General features: G+C 31.9%; 1 protein-coding gene and 1 long non-coding RNA gene across 3 annotated transcripts; one reads left to right on the forward strand and one right to left on the reverse strand.

Annotated features, from left to right (window-relative positions):
* Positions 1 to 260: 260 nt before the first annotated feature.
* On the reverse strand, positions 261 to 2,288 carry LOC129308064 (uncharacterized). Of its 2 annotated transcripts, XR_008592533.1 has the most exons (3): positions 2,030 to 2,288; positions 1,824 to 1,904; positions 261 to 1,706 (listed from the first exon to the last, which is right to left on the reverse strand). It is a non-coding gene; the product is annotated as an uncharacterized LOC129308064 (long non-coding RNA). The 2 variants fall into 2 exon arrangements; XR_008592532.1 differs by having other exon boundaries at positions 261 to 1,904.
* Positions 2,289 to 8,997: 6,709 nt separating this feature from the next.
* Positions 8,998 to 13,659, forward strand: LOC129308642 (uncharacterized). The gene is made up of 5 exons (XM_054949907.1): positions 8,998 to 9,462; positions 10,159 to 11,647; positions 12,101 to 12,295; positions 12,660 to 12,811; positions 12,916 to 13,659. Exons 2-5 carry the CDS (start codon positions 10,189 to 10,191, stop codon positions 13,375 to 13,377), a joined length of 2,268 nt encoding a protein of 755 aa, XP_054805882.1. The 5' UTR covers positions 8,998 to 9,462; positions 10,159 to 10,188; the 3' UTR covers positions 13,378 to 13,659.
* Positions 13,660 to 20,860: the final 7,201 nt, after the last annotated feature.

Consider the following 20,860-nt stretch of genomic DNA (forward strand, 5'->3'; position numbering starts at 1 on the left):
TAGTAATAACTATTCAATATTAAGTGACATTTAAAAAAAATGGCCATTTTTTTGGATTAGAGGACCAAATATTGGACAGTTGAAGCAATAATCGTCCAATATAGGGTGACATTCTTTAAAAAAAAATAAGGGCATTTTTTTTTGGATTGGTAATATTTATGGAGACTTTACTTGATTATTTATTATAAATTTTGAGTTAATATACTACTATAAATTTTTATTTTATAAAGTTGTGGGGTATTTTTTTGAATTGGAGCTCCAATAATACAACACCCATATACATGGAGCATTAATGATAAAGAAAAATCTGAACATTTTTGGACATGTTAATTTGATAAATTAAAATTATATACAAAAGACAATAAAGACCGTAAAAAATGACCGTAGCATTGTGAATTGCAAATAGACTTTGCCATAAGAACTTTTCTAATATCACAGCATTTATGGATGAGAAAACCAACAGCATCATCAAAGTCTCCAAGACACCCAAGGGCTTGTTCTTTAGAGCTTACTAGTTCCAAGGCACCTGTTCCCTCACTGAATCAGCGTCCACAAGTGATATCAATCTCATCCATAAAAATGATGCAAGGCTAAACAAAAAAGATCGTATAATTTAAAGTCAATTTAATAGAGGCATCTAATGAAGCATGTTTAATTCGATGAGAGTTTTTATCTGATAATTGTGTGCATATCCAATGACAGTGGCAATAAATTTTCAATTGACAGTACAAGTTTTATTAGAAGGCCACATATAAAGCATTTTGTACATACACAGCAAAGAGAACAAAGTCAAAAACTTCAAAAGGTTAGCATCTATATTGCTTGCTATTGCTCTAGTTATTAATGTCTTTCCAATTCCAAGAGGTCCATAAAGAAGAACACCCTACATAAAAATCAATTCTTATTCTTTAACCGTGTACTATGCTATTCATCCAGCATCACCATCACTTGGGTGGTTTGATGCCAGCCACTAGAAATAGCCAAGGATTCATTAAAGGCATTTCTATTGATTCCCTAAGCTCCTGAATCTCGTTTGAAAGCGCTCCAATAGCAGAGTAACTAACATTTCCAAGGTCTTCACGAATGATTTTCTATATGATTCCACTATGTCTCAGAAGTTTGATTTCCAAAGTAAATCAACACAAGTATACACAAAATCTTCAAAAAGTATGATTTTAAGATAAAACCATAAGACCAAGTTTTGTTTCCAGCTCAATTTAATGGCATGAGTTCTAGCCCAATATTTACATACAACTTCAACTAATTCCTAAGCCAAATAAAAAATTAGCTTGCAGAAGCATAAGATTCACAAGTCTCCTCAAAATTCCAATACTAAAAGACAAAATTCCAATGATCCAAATATGCATATCACCTTTATTTCAGAGCTCTGCATCAGATGACTCAACATTCTTATAGCTCAATTTCAAGTCATAAAAAGCAATTTAAAAACATATTCATGAAAACTCAACACAATTAGAACATATGACTCTTTTGCTTGCATAATCTTTTAGTACACTTTCTATCAATTATGGCTAAGCTTCTTCTCTGCATTCTTTCCAATAAATATGCATGTGAATCCCACAATCATATGCTACGCAAAATTTAAAAAAAAAAAAATATTACCTGTGCCCCCCTCTCAACAGCACGTCTCAAACTAACAAATTCCATAAATAGAGTAGTGATGATCGGTGCTTACTTGGCAACCTCTAAAAAGGAAGACACAAATACTAAATAATTTAAAAGGAAGTCTAATAACTAATTGTATTTTTAATCTATAAACCTTAAACCACAGATAAAAAGAAACGAAAGTATAGTAGATTTACCAACAGATGTTTCTGTGGCCATATTACGAATGAAATTCAAGGTTCTTTCACTCAATCAATTTTGTGCAAGCTAAAATCCAACTGGCTCCAAAAAAACAAGGCTATTATTTAATATAAACTAGAAGAGTAGGTAGGAGATTAGATACCTAACATACATCAAAAACATATTTAATCTATCGATGCCTGGGTAATTAAAACCTCCTCACCTATTCATGTACTGCTTAGGCTGCCGCAGAAGATAATCCCAATGCTTTAACTTTTCAAGCCCTAGCAAAAAGGAACGGAGCCGCCACGCACAACAACCAGAAATCAAGAGCCGTACGTGTCCCTTGTCGGCTATCTGCGAGAACGACGAGGGAAGAAGAAGAAATTACCTATCTGTGAGAACTACCCACGCACAACCACTGGAACGGAGAAGGGATGAAGAAGAAAATGACCTATGCGACCGATAAATCTGATGCAGGATTTTTGAAATTATATTGGACGATTATTAAATATAACGGTCTAATTCATTAAATACATATTGGACGGTTTGCAGATCACTGTCCAATATGTATTTAGTATTGTAAAATTTTAAAATAAATTAAAAATTTTAAACATATATTAAATGATTTTAAAAAAATCATTCAATATATAAATATATATTGGACGATTGCTTTTCTATTCGTCCAATATATATCTCTACCTCTTTTTATTGAACGATTGTGTATATAACTATTTAATATATGGTGTTACATATGAGCAATTTTATAGTGGTGATTGATAATTATATATTTTATTTTTTTTAATAGAGCAAGTTGTTCAAAATAGAGGTGAATGCTAAGAGTGCTAAGCTATTAGGCATGCTCATTCTACAAATATTCCTACAGTCCAACAAGTATCAACAATGTTGAAAATTGTGTTAATACGATGAGTATGTTAAACAAAATGAGATTAACATTTTAGTAGGTGGAGTCAGTTACATAAATTATATGATGTTATTACACTCTATTAACAATTACCAAATCTTTGGGCACTAGAAAATTCCTTTCAATAATTTTATTTAATGTTCTCTTTAATTTTTCTCTATCTCTCTTTACATAACTGAAAATTGTTTGTTTCATTCTTTTCATCAATATATTCACTAGTTTTCTTTAAATATATTCAAACTGTTTTGTATTATTTTCAACTATTTTTTTCACAATAATGTGACCTCTGTCAATTAATGTTAAACTAAAATTTCTACCAAGTCAATATGCATTATAACTATTTATATTAATCTTGCTCTCAACAAAATAAGCTATAAGTCAATCAAAATATTTCCTTTTCAATTGTGCACAGAAAATGTCATCCGAGGACCAAGTGGGAGGAATCGTAATTTCCTTGTCAAAGCACATTGTTTGACAAGATCTTCCACTTTTATATCAAGGACCAGATGATTGTTTTCAACGGAGCTTCATGGCTCACCCAAGTTAAATAAATTATGTCTTCCTTCTACTATTTATGTCTCAAAAGGTTGTGGTACGTCAATCAAATAATAATAATAATAATAATAATAATAATAATAATAATATGCATTAAAACAAATCAAAGCATGATGAAGAATCTTATTTCTCCTTCAATAATCCTTGATGCATAATGTAACGTTATCCTTATTATCCCAACATTTAGTCAAAACCTCCATAGTAAGTATAGATTAAATCATATAATTATCAAATCATGGTTGTAGACTTTAAATACTTATTAGAAGACGAACTATAGTAAGAAGTAAAAGACAAATCAAAGGTCAATTATAGTTTAAAAAGTTTCAAATCAAGTATCAGAATATTCACTTCACAATCTAAGAACAACTTCATTTGAAAATATAAATCTTTTAAAGTTGGGATCCTAAGTTTAATAACTTAAACTTTGAAATAAAATATAAATTAATTTAAAATATAGTAGAAACATATACCGAAGCGTGAAAATCATATCACATGAGGTAACAAATTAATTCAGGATCAAAAGAGTTAAAACAACATTTTTGGCACAATACACTTGGCATAATGCAAATACACCGCGACATAAGGCACAATAAGTATACTTTAAGGAAGTTTGGAATTACATTGCGCGCACAACATTTTACACTATGGTGTAACATGTAGGACATATGAGAGCCACATGTTGTTATAGTAGACTTTCTAACTAAATTTTTGATATGCCTCCAATCTTTGTTTGATTGAGGTGATTTAGGTGTTCACAGAAAGCTCTTTCAAGATTTTAACTAATGGAACTAGTTGCATTTCCAAACTCTAACCCAATCACAAATTGGATACCACAAATGCAAACTAATACATTGTTACTCTTAAACCACAAATTAGGTGTCCAAAATTCACATTAAGTGTTAAAAGCACAACCTAATACCTAGATCATGTTTAATAGGCTTAGAACAATCTATGTAACGCACTATAGCAATCAAATATGATATGTTTCACAAATTTAACCCTCAACCTTAAACTAATCAAAAGCAAAGTGAGAGGTATTTTAACATCAAACTCATACTCTTCAATTATGATGATCTTAAACTCAAAAGCCATATTTACACCAATATTTTAGGCCGTATCCAGACTTCTCAAATCATAATACATTATTCTTGGCCCAAGATATGACCAATCAATATAAACAATTACATGGTGCAAGAAATATTAAAATATGCATTTTTCTAGTTAGCATTATCAAATTAGTTACACATATAAAAACCAAAATAAAGAGGCTTATAGTAGGAAACAAGGTTCATAAGCCTTTGGTGCTTTACTTTTATCCTGACCCAAACTAGCACCTATAAAATGTTAAATGAGATGTAAGTACAACTATTTAATAATCAATATACGTCAAAAATATATTAATGCATGTTAATTAATCATAATGATACAGATGATATATTCAAATGAAATATATTCACATATTAAATCACCTAATTCATATAGTCACAAAACTAACAATTATGTAACATTAGATTATTTAGCGTGCAAGAGTCACAATACCAACAATTATGTACCTTTTATAAAAAGTGTAAGACTTAAATAATAACCATGTGGCCATATAATGATATGTATGATCAATGCTAACCTTATACCCTCATGACACATTCGATATGAAATTGGTGGCTATATAGTGAGATTCATCCTTGTCACAAGACTACCCAAGCCTTTCATTTTGTGAGGAGTTACTTGGCCAAGGCTACTATATTTACTTGTGAGTCGTGGTTTTCTCCAATACTAACAACTATGAGGTGTTGCACCTCTAAACTAGCCTTCTTATAAACCGGTAAAGACTAGTTAGGTTCAAATTTTTTGAAAAACAAGTGGGGTAGTCCTTATATAATAATGAGATAATGACTATTTCCTAATTCTAAATATTGGTAGTCTAGCTAGCTTTGATTCCAATGGCAAGCTGACAATACCGCATGGATTTATCACTACTTTTCTCCTTAGGTGAACTCTCACCATAAATGATTATACCATGCATATAATCATCATAATTAGTATCATAACGCAATTGTCATATGTTTCTAGCATCACAAATTAGCACATAACTTAACACTTACTTATAATTTTCTTTACATAACTCCATATAACTCATCAATTTACCACCATCCCGTATTACTCATTTGAGACATGAAATAAGTACAAGTTTTGCTTAAATTACTCTATATCACAACAACCTTTCGATTGAAAAGTTCACACACATTTATTTTCAATATCTCATAAATCATAATATATGATTTTTCAAATACTCTAACAATAGTTTATAAAAACCGAGTAGCTAATTAACATGAAAAAGTAAAAGTAAGATTTTCCTCAATTACATCAAACTCTTGAGAGGTAACATCCATAACTAATAATCATCAAAATTACTATTTTCAACATTTAATTTCATACTTTAATAATCAAATTTATCAACTACAAAATCAACTTCACATCTAATAAGTTTATTAACTCTCATTAACTTTATTTAGCTTTCAACAACTTAAATAATCACTAATATATCATCTAACAATCCAAAATTATTATTATTGTCACAAATTACTCATTTTCAACCCTCAAATTTCAACACTTTAATCGCTCAAAACTCTCAACTCTTTAGTTTAATTACCACGTTAAATTTATTAACTCTCATTAATTCTAATTAACTTCATTAAATCCATCTACCATCATTAGTGGCATCCAACAACCCCAACCTTTATCACTAATGGCATTTTAATTTACAAATTCGTCCATAATTAAGAACCCACTCCATGGATGCATAAACTACTATCTCTAGGCTTAGATAACTCAAATTACTCTCATTAACTTTATTTAAGTCAACGGGTTTGGATTCAAAGCTCTCAAAGTTTGAAAATGATTATCCAACTACGAGCCCTAACTTAAAAATGGTGTAGAAAGAAAGAGAAATGGTAGAGGAGGCTTATCTTACTGATTAAAAGCTCTAAATCTCCCAAAAACATCAACAAAATCATATCCTAGTAGAGAGAGTCACGAGCTCCTTCATTTTCCTCTTTTTCCTTTTCTATTTTTGTACATGCAGATGCCTTCTTAAGTTTGATTTTTGATATTATGCTGCAGTGTAAATGCATTATGTTGCAGCATAAAACATAATGGGCTAAATGCTAATTTTTCTTTTTTAATTTGAGCCTAGGTGGCCCAATTCACTTTCAAACTCAATCCAATGCTAAAAGTTAAACTCGATATGTCTGTTAGCTGTCTCTAACCATCCTTAAACTCAAGTATATTTAAATTTATAAAATCACCTTTCATTAGCTTAATTAATTAATGAGACAATTTTTTGAATGTTACACATGACAATAGTGGAAACCTATGAATGAGGAGTTAATTAATTACATATAATTTTAATTGAAACTTGCAAGGAATTATTGTTACATTTTAAATATTAATAATTATTTCTTTACAGTTAAAAATTAAAAAGATTTGTGCATATCAACTAATCTAATTTTACTATATATGTTGGTTTTTTTTATTAACATAAAGTTTAGAGGAATTAGATTTTAGGGACTCACTAAGGTCAAGGCACATGCTTTCAAACTAAAATAATACTTATAAAATTATTTATAAATTATTTTTATAAATAAAATACTCACATTGATAATGAGATTTGAACCAATGGTGGCAACAAATGGCTTGTGCAACATGCATTTCGCATATAATCATCACTCCATGCTTTAAATTTTGGATAACAGAAGCCCTTGCACGCGTTTAGATCTAATTTTTTTTTTTACGCATATTATAAAGCACTTGTGTGCTTAGTATGTTTTGAAATAAATTCATCTATCTTTTTTTGTCCCTACAAAATTTATCTATCTAATTTTTTCATAGTATGGAAACAGAGATTAACTCGTTTGATTGGACCTATAAATCATTAAATAGTGTCTTAACCTATTTAATTTAATATTTTGTTTTTAATTAGTTTAATAACGATTTAATTATAGTTTTGACCATTAATCCTTAAATTAGTGCATTGACCATTTAATAATCGATTCAGTTTTTAGTATCTTGATTTTTTCTCAAATGCATCAATCAATTACATAGTTATTTGAATAAACAAACATATACACACTTGAATTTTTTTATTAAATTATTGTATCCAAAAATATTAAATATTTAATTTTTTATAAATAAGATGAGGGAGACTTCAAAGCTTGCTAAATTATGTCTCGACTTTTAAAAATAGTATGTTTTAGAACAACTTATTAAAAATTTTATGTTTTATATAAATTAATGCCTATTAATTTATGTTGGTAACAATGTTTATTAATTTATTATTCAAATTTCAGAATACATGATTATTATTTAAAAATCAATTTCATCATTATAATCTATTAAAATATAACAACTCATTATTGTTTTTTAAACCATAAATCTCATATTATTTATAAAATTTACATTTATATTATTCATAAATCATAAATGATACTCCCTCCCATCCACAGTATAAGAGATTTTTTACTATATTTTTCTGTCATGTGTACAATAGAAGTTGTTACTTGTACAAGAAAAGTTGTTATTCCCAATTCTCAAGCAATCACCATGATGCATGTATTGCATTTTACGGATAAAAAAATGATAAAAAGTATTTGAAATTTGCTATTAGGTTTTAATCATTTGTTCAAGATAAGTTGTCATTTTTAAGTAGTAGTTGTTTCTCATTTATTGCATTTTACCTTAACATAAAGGTAAAAAAGTATTTGTAATTTGTTATTAGGTTTTAGCCACTTGTATCAAAGCTGCCATTTCCTATCTTAAATAGTCACTACATTTTACCGATTTTAAAAATAACAGAAAGTTACATATAATTTATTATTAGGCTCGAGTTGTTTGGATAAGAGAAGTCGTCGTTTCATATTTTTAAGCAGTCACTGTCTTCTGTATATAATATTTTTTTAATGAAGAAAATGGTAGAAAAGTACTTGTAATTTGCGACTAGATTTTGGTCATTTACTTAACAGAAGTTATCATTTTTTTTCTAAGAGTCACAATTGTTCATATATTTTTTTTTAAATTTTAAATTGATGAAAAACTTGTTGTTTTCTCAAAAATTAATATACTAAACAAGTCTATATAAATTACTCCTCCACTTCAATCACTTTTTAGAAGCATAATCTGATCTATTTTATAAGTCATTTGTTGATGAGATTATTTTATTTTAAATTAAAATTTCTAAATTGTTATTAAAAAAGTAAGAGAGAGAAAGATATAAAAATAATATTATATGATTGACTTACTTTTTATTTTTTACTTAAGGATTATGTTTAGAATTTTACTTATTTTTATTTTTTATATTTTTATTATATTGGTATTGATAAAGTTAATAAAAATAACTTATAAATATGACTAAAGGGAGTATATAATAATTATCACATTTCACATTACTTCTTTTACCTTTAGTATATTTTCAGAATATTTTTATTTATTTTTTCTTGTCATTCTCCCCGTCAAATTATAGGAGACGTTGGTGCAATTTTTTGTTTTTGTTTTTGTTTTAATGCCCCCTTGTCTGACGAAAGGAATTTGGGCCATGAGTAATGAATTACGTAGCACCCGAGAACGAAATCACCCTGCTGCCACGTGTACTAATGGTATTTTTGACATTCTGCTTGACAAAATCTTAATTTCATTTATCGCTTTTCAAGCCATTCTTTTTTCCCAAAAAACGCTCTGGGTAGAGTACGTGATAGCGGAGCGAAAATTTCCTGGGGAGAGAAAGAACCCTAGATAGCCAGTTTTTTAGTGCTCCCTTCCGAAACAATAACGAAGAGAATAATTGCCGTCTTTCTCCATCTTTTGTTGTTTTCATTTTTCTTCTCTCCTTTTTTTCGACAAATCACTGTGGCTGTTCATTTAATTCTGTTAATGTTTCGGTAGCTCCTCTGTTTTAGATTTTCTGTTTGGCTGTTTTCAGGCGACGAAGCGAGTTAGGGGTCGAGTAGAGCATTTGTTTTGGGGAGTCTAATCTCACCGTGTATCTTCGTCGGTTTCTTTTTACGTCTCAGTTTCTTCTCCGCTTATGATGGGTTTTGTGTTCTGAAATTAGGGTTTCTCATATATCTACTCTTTTCCCTCCATACGCCAAGTGTGACCCTTGCGCTTGCAACAAAACTGTCATTGTAAGTATTTCCACAATCCCCTCAGGATCTTGGTTTCTAATTTTTTATTCTTGGTTGTATAAAATGCTTTGTTATTACGTCTACAATTGCTTTGTGCGATACACAAATCTTGTCCATATTAAATGTTATGCATTTCCTGATACTGCGAAGTGGCAGCGAAATTTTCATCTGCATGATAATTGTTTAGTGATCTGTTTTATTCTGTTCATTCTTGACGCTTTCACACTATGAGTTTTAGGTTTCTCTAGTTAATATTTTGGCAACATCTTGCAGTGTGTACCGGCGTATATTTTCCTTTTTAATACATACTTTGACTTGGGGTGGATCTGAATAAGGAAAGCTGGAAAAATCTGTCAAGAAAAATGGAATGTAAATGTAGAACATTCTGTCTTTAGTTGGATTGTTGCTCTAGAACGTACTGGGTTGCCAATAGCAATGTTAGGTTCAGCGTCGAAGTCAATTTCTGAAAAAATGGTTTTAATCATTGAGTGTCTGGCGTGTCTGTGATAATGTATATGATGATTTGATTTCTCTGGATTTTGTTGCATGCTCATGATGACAATCTCCTGGTAATTTCAATGTCTTCTATTTAGGAAATTACATATTCTCTTTTTAGCCTAAGTTCTTGTAACAAAAAATTTCCATTGGCTGGTTTCCTGTAGTTGATTGTGTATGAAATTTTATTTCTGACTACAGGTTAGTGAAGGTGAGTTGTATTTGGATATAATGTCCTCAAGATATCCAGTTCTTGACAATCGACCCATTGATCAGTGGAAGGTTACAGAGCTGAAAGAGGAGCTGAAGAGAAGGAAACTGCCAATTAAAGGTTTGAAAGATGATTTGATTAGGCGTTTGGATGAAGACATTAGCAGGGAGGCTGCTGAGGCCGCCGAGGCTGCTGAGGCATCTGAAAAGGATGATGCCGATGGAGCTGATCTTGATCCTCAACCAGTAGGTGGGGCAGAAGAGCCACAGACTGGGACTCTAGTTGCAGAAGTAGTTAATACAATTGAAACAGGAAGTAATGAAGCAGTTGAAACTGCTGGAAGGGGAAATATTGGTATAACTGAGCCAATTGAAAGGGAGACCAATGAAAAGATTACTGAGGTCGTGGATATTGATTGCAACGAGAATGAAAAACTGGATGGTGTTTCCACCCCAATTGATGCAAGGGGAAATATTGGTATAACTGAGCCAATTGAAAGGGAGACCAATGAAAAGATTACTGAGGTTGGGGGTATTGATTGCAACGAGAATGAAAAACTGGACGGTGTTTCCACCCCAATTGATGCCAATGTTAGTGCGCCAGTCATGGATCAAGAAGAAGTTGAACATAAGGGCTTGCCTACTGGTGGAGGATCTAAGAGTGGGGATGAGGAGCAAGTCATTCCTGGTTCTACTGTGGAGCCTAGTATTACTGTCAGTGGGAGTGTCTTAACAGAAGTAGTGGCTAGTGGTCAGGATTCTTATAGCACAGAAACACAGAAGGAGAATGGGGATTCGGCAACCAAGCTGGAGAATGAGGTGTCAAATGCTCGGCTAGAGTATGAAGATCAGAAATCTCAGCTGGATTGTGACAAAGAGCCCCAAAGCATGGATCTTATGGCGCCCTCTTCTGCTCCAAAAAATCAGGTATCTGAGGTCAACCCTAGTTTAGGGTCTCAAGTAAAATCTGATTCTATTTCTAGTGATTCTGTGTCAATTAATGAAAAGAATGAACTAAAGGATAATATAATTGCTGATAATGTTAAATTAGAACAAGATAATGTTAGGCCAGAGGTGTTGGAATCATCATCCAACAATTTTGTCCCTGTTTATGATGAGACACATCCTATGGATGTTGGAGACCCACACGAGAAAAAGACATCCCCTGAAGAGAAGAGCGATAATATTACCAGTTCAGACTTAAACAAGACCAATGGCATTGAAGATGTTGGGTATCTAGAAAAGTTAAACTTAGACAGAAGTTCTGGCGAAGATTCCATGGAAGAGGATTTGCCGGAGAGTAAGCAATTTGATTCTAAGTTACATGATATGGAACTTAGAAACAAGAGGGAGAATAGTGAAGTGAAGGAGGAAAGTGATAGTAAAGTTGTAGGAGGTGTTGTATCTGCAGGAAAAAGTTTTACCCACCAAGACAGTGATATTCATCCTCCTGCCTCTGTTGAAAAAAGAAAATTTACTGGTAAGCTTTTTATCTTGATCTTTGTTCTTAAATTTATAATTCACGCTGAAATTCTGACCATTGTTCTTCTGCTCTTTTTTGGTCTTACATTTTAATTTTGTATTATGTTTAATTGAGAAGAGTAATATCTTTTGATTCCATATGGAGATCAATCCTTGGTCTCAACTTTCATACTATATTGATTTAGTTTTCTGCTTCTGAGCATCCAAATTCATATATGATTTCAATATATGCTTTGGGAGGTTCATGTGAGGCTAGCAGCGCTAAATTTTCTGTTTTCCTGTCTCCCAATTACACTATTGTTCTCGTGTTAATTGAAATCATGTTACTGTATGTGGAACATATTTTGCCACCTCAGATGATGCCTTTATTGGCATTTAAATGACAAACGAACTTCCTTAATTTTTTTCTTCAGTACAGAGGTTTAGTTTTATTTTGAACATTGTGTCACAGATCATGCATTACCTGGCAATAATGAGCCTGCTAAAAGGCTACGCAGGTGGAACACTGATGTTGTCAAAGGTCCAGCTCCACAAAGCACCGGTCTCACTTCTGCTACTACTCCCAAGGATGAACCGGTTGTTTTGAAGCGCAACTTCTCTCTGTCTAATTCTTCAGCAGTTGACGAACCACCAAAGGAGCGCATTGGTTAGTGGGAACAGATGTTGGTTGGATGTGATAATTGTGATTGACTTGTTCTGTTTAATTTGTACAAATTGTACTTTTCTATTGTTAGATTAACAAATGTTATTTTTCAGCTGGATGTTTCCGTATTTCAATTCTGGATGCATCTCAAAGCACACTTTTCTATCACCATTCTAACATATTTCAACTGGATGCTTATTGAGCTCATCTCCTGAATATTTTTACTCAAAGTTGAATAAGCACTTGTTCCTTTATTAGTCATACCTGTTCCTATTTACTTGATTCTGTTTTGTGTGCTGCAATGTTTGTGAGGCCTATGTGTGATGTTGTTCTTCGTTCTAAATAGTTCAGCTTTGATCTTTGGCAGTTCCACCACCACAAAGGTCCCCAACTAATTCCCTAAGAATTGATCGGTTCCTTCGTCCATTTACTCTGAAAGCTGTGCATGAGCTTCTTGGTAAGACTGGAAAAGTTGCCAGTTTCTGGATGGATCAGATCAAGACCCATTGCTATGTCACTGTATGACTTTGTTCTTCTTTCTTATCCCTCCATTTCTCTTCTGACCCTGTAGGTTTACTTCATGATACAGTTGAGTAATTTGCGGTTGTTTCCTGTTGATGCAGTACTCATCAGTGGACGAAGCCATTGAGACTCGGAATGCTGTGTATAACCTCCAATGGCCGCCTAATGGCGGGCGCCTCTTGGTTGCTGAGTTTGTTGAACCTGAAGAAGTGAAAATGAAGGTAGAGGCTCCTCCTGTTCAGGCTGCCTCTGTCAGTAGTGGCCCTGTAGTTCCTCCCACCCCACCTACCTCACAGCCAGAGCCTTCCCCCCGTCGGCACCAGGAGCAGCGGCCAGTTCCTGTTACTCTTCCCCCTCCACCACCTTTGTCAAAACCACCAGCGGCAGCTAGAGAACGGCTTCCATCCCCACCACCCCTTCCAGAAAAAGTTGACCCACCTATTGTTACTCTGGATGATCTCTTTCGCAAGACCAAAGCAACTCCTCGTATATACTATTTACCTTTATCTGAGGAGCAAGTTGCCGCAAAACTTGAAGCTCAGGGTAAAACTACTAAGCAGTAGGAAGAATTCTCCCCTTGCTGCTTTTGATGAGATGCTTTTCCTTGGCCATTGTTCTAGTTGATGGCATGGAAAGTACATTTGTGGCTGTATGTTGGCTGCTTTGCAGGTTTATCTTGGGAGGGAATTGGGATTTGCCAGTGCTAGTATCTGTATTTGGCTTTTGATGGATTTGGAGTTTTCCCAGTTGATCTATTTGTTGAACTTATATACATCCAGTGTTGGAACCAGCAAAAACCAAGAGCTTGTTGATCTTGATTCCGTAGATTTTTCATTTGGCTTGAACATCTGCCTGAACGCTTTTAGTTTTTTTTTTTTTTTAATTTTCTTACCTTGCTACTGAACAGGCATTTAGCCTGCTGTGGTCTAGCTCCATAAAAAAGCATTTCATTACTTCAACTAAATGATTGATGGGAATGCAAGAAGGCCATGAGGGAAGAAATAATAGTTTAAATCAAGTGTCCTTGTTAAAAATGATAAATCAATCCCTTGTTGAAGCATGACCTAGTTATGAAGACCATGTTACTTCAGGGCTCAGGCCCACTTTCTATACAGTTATTAATCGTTGATTTTACGGGCTGGCAAAGGAGATCAATGTATCCCAATTTTCAAGAGTCCTCGAGGGAAAAAAGATGCTTCGACGTGGCATTGAAATTCTGTTTTATGAAAAACAAAAACCCGAAGAAAGTAAGGCTTTTGTTGAGGAAAATGTTATCTCTTTTGGAAGGCAATGGAGTTGAAAACTCTCTTCTGCTATTTCTCAATGCAGGTTTAGCCGAAAAGGGCTCGTAATCATACAAGAGCTGAGTAAGTGTATAAGTCAATTTATTCATCAGAGATAGAGAGGGGCAAGATTGGAGGAGAAACCCCTGTAAAGGCTCAAGAAAGCAATATACTCTGGCAGAGAGCCATCGGCTGGGCAGTGCACGTGGGTGAAATAATGATAAGAGGAGACTTGCATTCTTCAAAATACTTTGAAGAGATCAAGCTGGAGAAATATAAAAATAGATGAGTCAATCTCACTTTTATGTTCGGTATAACAGAGATGAGACCTATTTCTCTCTTAGAAGATTTTCCTTATGATAAGGGAATGGAGTTTGCAGGAGAGCTTGCTCTTTTGGTTTCAATTTCCCTAATTCCGCTCTATATATTCCTAGGGATTGCCCTAATGCCACAAAAGTTTGGTGTTAGTTGGTTAAGCGCTCAAATCAAAATTTATTCTTCTCTCTTCCATTGCAGGATTAGCTTTACATCATATGGAACGCAAAAAATGTAGCAAGGACTCAAACACAAGAAAAGTCAACTGGCAAAGACTCTTACGGGAACATAAGGAGATGTAGGTGCCAAATACTCCATTCAAAGGATAACACCTTTCAAGGATGGTGTTTAGGTGACGGAAGTGTTGTGAGTTTTATTGGCTGATGATTGGCAAGTGATGATCTGGGAAAGCATGTTGGAAGAAAATTGCAAAAGCACTAGTTTTAAGATGGACTTCAAAAGATTAAATGGTTGAGCTAACTTTCATTAAAGACTTTGGATTTTTGGTTCATGAGGATGAGAGGTTATTTTAATAATAGGCTTTAATATAGGCATCCTATATATTTTATTAGAATTAGAATTACATTATGAAGGGTTATGTAATTAAGATAAATGAGTCTAATTTAGTTCAGTGGACCAACATCTAGAGAAAAATGAGTGTTGCAAAGTTTAGAGAAAAAACTCTTGATCCTTTGAGCTTCTTGAGTAGCATCTTTTTTGGTAAAACGACTTATTAAATTAGTTGAATAGTCCAAAAGGATAATATAGGGTTATTGTATGACAATAGGTAATTACTTTTGGAGATTAATAAACTAATCTGCATCACAAAACTGGTCTCTCTATGAGTAGTTAACTCATCACCAATAAAAGTTCAAAAAATTGAGAAGTTCTTATAAACTTAATTGTCTTACCATCTAAATAATCATTTTTTTTATACAAGACACTTTTGAGTTCTGTGTTTTCATATAAAAAAGTTAAATTAATGTTAATTTGATTTGATATGAGTTCATGGGCCAATCTAAACTATTTGTTGGCCTAATTTCCAACTCAGCTTATGGTCGAAGGATTCATGATTAGTGCTTATCACACTAATGAGCACTATCATGCTCATCGATATACTGAGAAATTTGAATAGTTTAAATTTAAAATATTATTTTATGATAAAAAATTGTGAAAATTATTAAAAATTTTAATAAATTTTTTCATCATTAATCTAGCCTAGATTTAATTTGAAGAGTTTAATTTAATATTAAATTTTCTATAATTGTTATATATTGACTATTCAGATGTATTTTATATAGTTCATATTTAATATTAAATTTTTTCATAATTTTTATTTTGATAAATATAATATTAAAAATTAAAATATATAAAATTGACATTTTTAAAAAATAATTTTTAAAAATTACAAGTTAAAAATTTTAAATCTGAACTGTGAAGAGTATATCTAAATAGTCAATATATAAAAATTAAATACTAAATTGAATCATCTACATTAAATTTAAGAGAGAATTTCAATAAGGACTTTTAGACCATACTTATTTAAATTGTAAGCCTCTAAATTTTTAAAATTTCACTACAGTCTAGGGGTATTGATTTGATATTAACTTTATGAGAAAAATGATAAAATTACTCCTCATTTAAATTAACATAAAAATTGCCCTACTTTTCTTATTCATTTGTTTATGGAATGTTGTTATTTGCCCTACTTCATTTGTTTATTTTCCTGAAATGAAATCAAGTGAAATAGAGTAATGAACAAGTGAAGTAGGATAATGAATAAGTGAAGTAGGTAAAGGAGTAACATATTGTATAGAAACTAACATGTTTTCTTAAAATGATTTAAATACCTAAAATCCAAGCAACCACATGAGATTTATTCACTATTTTCAACAAGTTTAAACTAGTTGTTTGTGAGCTGTTATGACCACACACTACACTGGTGAGGTTTCTTCCTAAGAGAACAATCTTCTTTTATTATAAGGAATATCTCTCCTTCATTTTCTTTGAGAGTAGAATTATTACAATTAAGTAATTATATTTAAATGATGAAGATATAAAAGATATTAGCTCAAAAACAAGACTTTCATAAAGCAAGAGTGATAAGAACACAAATTTCATAACTTAGTGATTTCTAAGCTTAATCTCTTGCTAAAACAATTAAACTAACATAAACTTCCAATCCTTTTCTTTGGACTATTTTATGTGCAGACCACCTTCCACAACTCCTTACAACTTCTATTAACTCCATTAATATCAATCTAAAGTTTTCACAATTTAAAGTCTTTCAATTGAGGATAAAATTAAGCTTAATCCACAAAACTCAATCAATAACTACCCAACTAGTTGTAAACCTTTAATTTCACTTTCAATAACCCTTTAACAATCTTTAGGCCTAACAATAATCGCTCATTATCTCAAAAATCTAATTTCTTCATATATCAACCAAGATAAAATATGGTAGAACAAGAGAGTAGGGAAATACCAAGCTTACTCGAAAGGAGATATGTTGAAACTAACTCTCAGGTGCCTGTGATGGCATGGCCTAACAGAGCTCCTCTTCTTCTCCCTTCTCTGTCGTTCTTTTCCTTCTTTTCTCTTTGCTTTCATGTTTGACCATTAACTTAATAATCAACTTTTTACACCATACATCACGGCGCATTGTAGAGTGAGATACTTCTCATTTTAGCTTTATCATTTGAAAATCCACTCAAAATTCCATCCTACCTTGACTTTACAATTGTCTAATGACCCAAAATGTAAATTTACAATCCAAAATCATGATTAAATTACTTAATCCACTAATTTATTAGGTTACCCTTAATTAGTAATTAGCTTCTGGATTAAAAAAACTTAGGATGTTATGATCTCTTTATCAAAATTACCACACACTTGCATCAAGCAAATTTACAAGCATCAAATGATTCTCAAACAAGCTCTTAAATGCTTATAATTAATTAAACAAGAAACTACAAAAACTAAATTTTTTTAGAGGTTAAAAATTTTATCCTTTAATACCAATAACTTCCAAAGCTATTCCAAGCTTGAATGGTTCCAGTTGAAGATTAATCTACAATTAATAATACTTAAAATCATTAATTTCACCATTAATGAATTTACAACCCTCAAATCAACACATTCATCACTTAAAATTACAATCTCCTTGCATTTAAACATACCCATTGAGTTTATTAACTCCTGTTAGCTCTTATTAGATCTATTAAACTCTAGAACTACCATTAATGGCATTAAAAAACCTCACTAGTGATGATTTTCGGCCGCTAATGGCCTCCATCCACCAAACACTTATAAAGTAATAAACATTAAACTTAAATAATCTAAACAACTTTTATTAACTCTATTTAAATTAATAAGTTCAGACTTATAGTCTTAAAGGTTTAAAAATCACTTCCTAAGAAAACCCTAACTTCACCGACTTTAGAAAATAGAAGAGGAAGATCCGAATTGTCCTCAAGCCCCTAGAAATGGAAGCTCTAGCATAGGCAAACTTGTACTTCTTCATTATCTTGCTTAACTCTCCTTTTCTCTTTCTATTTTTCAAACTAAAACATGTGTTCTATATTAAAATTTTTGGCTATGCACCGCGGCATGTGGTATAGAGAGCAGTTCTCCTAGCTTTGTGATCTATGCATCGTGATGGCCACTGCATTTGCTGCGATGCGTGGTGTAAAAACATACCTTGTAAGTTTTCTTCCTCTTTTAGGGCCCAAATGGCCTAACTCTACTTTGAATTCAATCTTTAGATTGCAACTACAACCTAATAGACCCGTTGGTGCTCTTTAACCATTCTCTAATCAAACAGCACATTAATTTTCTTAATTATCCTCATTTAACTTAGTTAATCAGGGGTTAATTTTTTGGATGTTATACTAAGACTTGTGTGCGTAATGATCAACTCAAGCATGAGATGGAACTCTGAAGCAGGTTCTTGAGTGAGCACTATATGTTACATGTGTCCATTTTGAGATAAGTGAGTTCTAGGCAACTTAGAACAATTACCAAGACAAGCCAGTGTCACTTCTGAGACAAGCGTCTAATAAAGGTCAGTAAAAGGAAATGCTTCTATATTCTAAACCAAGCGATTCTAGTTCTAACACATGCAAGAATTAGATCAAACTAAATCCTACAATGCATTTTAAGGCTGAAACATGCACATGTCTATTCTTAGACACCTGTATGATAGACATTACGGCATAAAACTTTTGAAGGGTATAACTCACTTAATATAATTTCAAATTTAGAAACTTACATACCATCAAAAATATCTTGAAGTCGAGTTTTTAATAAAACAAGTTTCATCACTAAATTCAACATGTTTTGTGAGATATGATCAAAAGAGTGACCAAAGATCAAAACTGAATATTGTATAGAATCAATATCTCAGTGGTCAATTTCAAAAAGTTATATCTTTCTTAATATAACTCCATTTTGAATAACTTAACTATAATTGAAAAGCTGTTGCAGTATTCTTTCAAATAAGATATGTTTCTCATTAAAATGATATGTATAGTGAGATATATGAGTAAAAACGTGACCAAAAGTTAAATATGATTTTATGCACAATTCATATTTTAAATCTTAGATTTCAAGTATTTATAACTTTTTTAAATTAACTTCATTTAAGTAAATAGAACATATTTGAAAGCCTTATGAAGTCAATAATTAAAACATTTCAAAGCTTGTGAGATGTAGATGACCAAAGATTAAAACCATGATTATAAAAAATTATATCCTACCATTTCTTTTAAGAACTAAAATGTATGTTTTGATTTGAAATATCTTGAGCCAATACTAAATATTTGAATCAATGGGTTTAACATAAATTTTTCTAGTATAAGGATATTATGCTTATCAAATCCAATGTTATGATGCATCAAAATTTGTATGTCTTTATTTTTCTTAAACTCTTCTTGAATCATCCTTCTCTTTATTTTCTTTTAATGTCAAGTGTAGCATGGTAATGATAACTTTGGTTGTTTCCTCTTCATGCTCACTCTCATTTTTATTTTGAACAACCTTCAATGATAGGTCATGAACAAGGTGATTAATCCAAATATCAATATGTATGAGAATAAATATAAAAGGTATCATGTCATGAATATGAAAGTCTTGTATATGTAAATATCCAAGTTATAAAAATAATACTTCAAACACCCTTGGATATATAATTATTTTTAGATAAGAAAAAATATGATAGTATAAAATAACTTTTATACACATTAGCCATTTTTTCAAATCTCATATAATATGAAACAATATAGGTAAAAAACACTTTAAAACATTTATTCTATATTTATAGTTAACTACTATATATATATGTGTGTGTGTGTGTGTGTGTGTGAAAACAAATATGCAAAAGTATAGATACAATTAATTTCTCTAATATTTATCATTATTAAAATTTAAGTTAAATATAATATCGTAAACTATTATGTCCAACACTTTTAACCTTAATCGGGAACACCTTTGGAAAACTTCTCTTGCCATCCAAATACATTTTATTCACTTGGAAGCTCATTCATAAATGCACCTGGTGGAGATACTTTGAACCTTCATCATCTTGCTAACAATAATAGTGTTTTTGGGACTCTGTAGACTCTATAAATCACCAATTCATTCATTGTAGCTTTGCAAGGGCTCTTTAGTTTGGCATCTTCTCTCTTGGAATGGATGGCATTCAAACTTTTGATTTTTTTTTTAAATGGCTAATCAATTTGTTGTCCACACCTTCAGATGATTCTCAATTTTTAAGCCTTATCATTATCATTGCTCATACAATCTAGACAAGAAGAAATGAAATCATCCACTCCAATACCCATTTAAACCCCCAATCCATTAGCCACCATTAAATCCATTATCTCCATCCATAACTTCATCTTCAACTTTGCCCATAAAGTAACCTTCAAACCAATGACTCCATTCCTAATTCATCCACCATTTCATCAAGACCACTAATGCTAGCTGCCCCTCACAACTTAGACTGGAACTTGCTTATCTATAAACAAAAGAGAGAGAAAAAACTTGGCTTCTTTCCATTGCTTCTTTTGGGAATTATCCCCCGAGAGTTTTTAAGTGAGTTTATCACCCCCAACAAGAAGATCCACAATCCAACACTTTTAGCTCTTAAAATGGTTTTTCATTGGATCATCTCTACCAAGGACTCCTCAAATAACAGATGCACAAGATTGTTTATCCAATATCATAGAAAAAATCTAGTTTGTTCAAGCAGTTTTTCGAAGAATAATCCGTGCTTTATGATTCACTAGGGCATTTATCTATGTGGTTGTCACTTTTCAAGTATTTTATTGTGATGATTTTCCTTTACCGTGTACTCCTACTCTTTGATCGATACAAGTTGTCTTAAAGACTTACCACCTCCTACCTTCCCCACTTATTAGATCTCAATTTTAATGTATAAAGAATTAGG

The sequence above is a fragment of the Prosopis cineraria genome, unplaced genomic scaffold (genome assembly GCF_029017545.1).
Source record: "Prosopis cineraria cultivar Desert tree isolate PC_DT_omini unplaced genomic scaffold, ASM2901754v1 PC4, whole genome shotgun sequence".
NCBI lineage: Eukaryota > Viridiplantae > Streptophyta > Magnoliopsida > Fabales > Fabaceae > Prosopis > Prosopis cineraria.

Coding starts and splice junctions, on each gene's coding strand:
- LOC129308642 (XM_054949907.1), top strand. CDS start 10,189: ATGTCCTCAAGATATCCAGTTCTTGACAATCGACCCATTGATCAGTGG. Junction 12,296..12,659: donor ACCACCAAAGGAGCGCATTG/GTTAGTGGGAAC, acceptor GATCTTTGGCAG/TTCCACCACCACAAAGGTCC. Junction 12,812..12,915: donor AGACCCATTGCTATGTCACT/GTATGACTTTGT, acceptor CTGTTGATGCAG/TACTCATCAGTGGACGAAGC.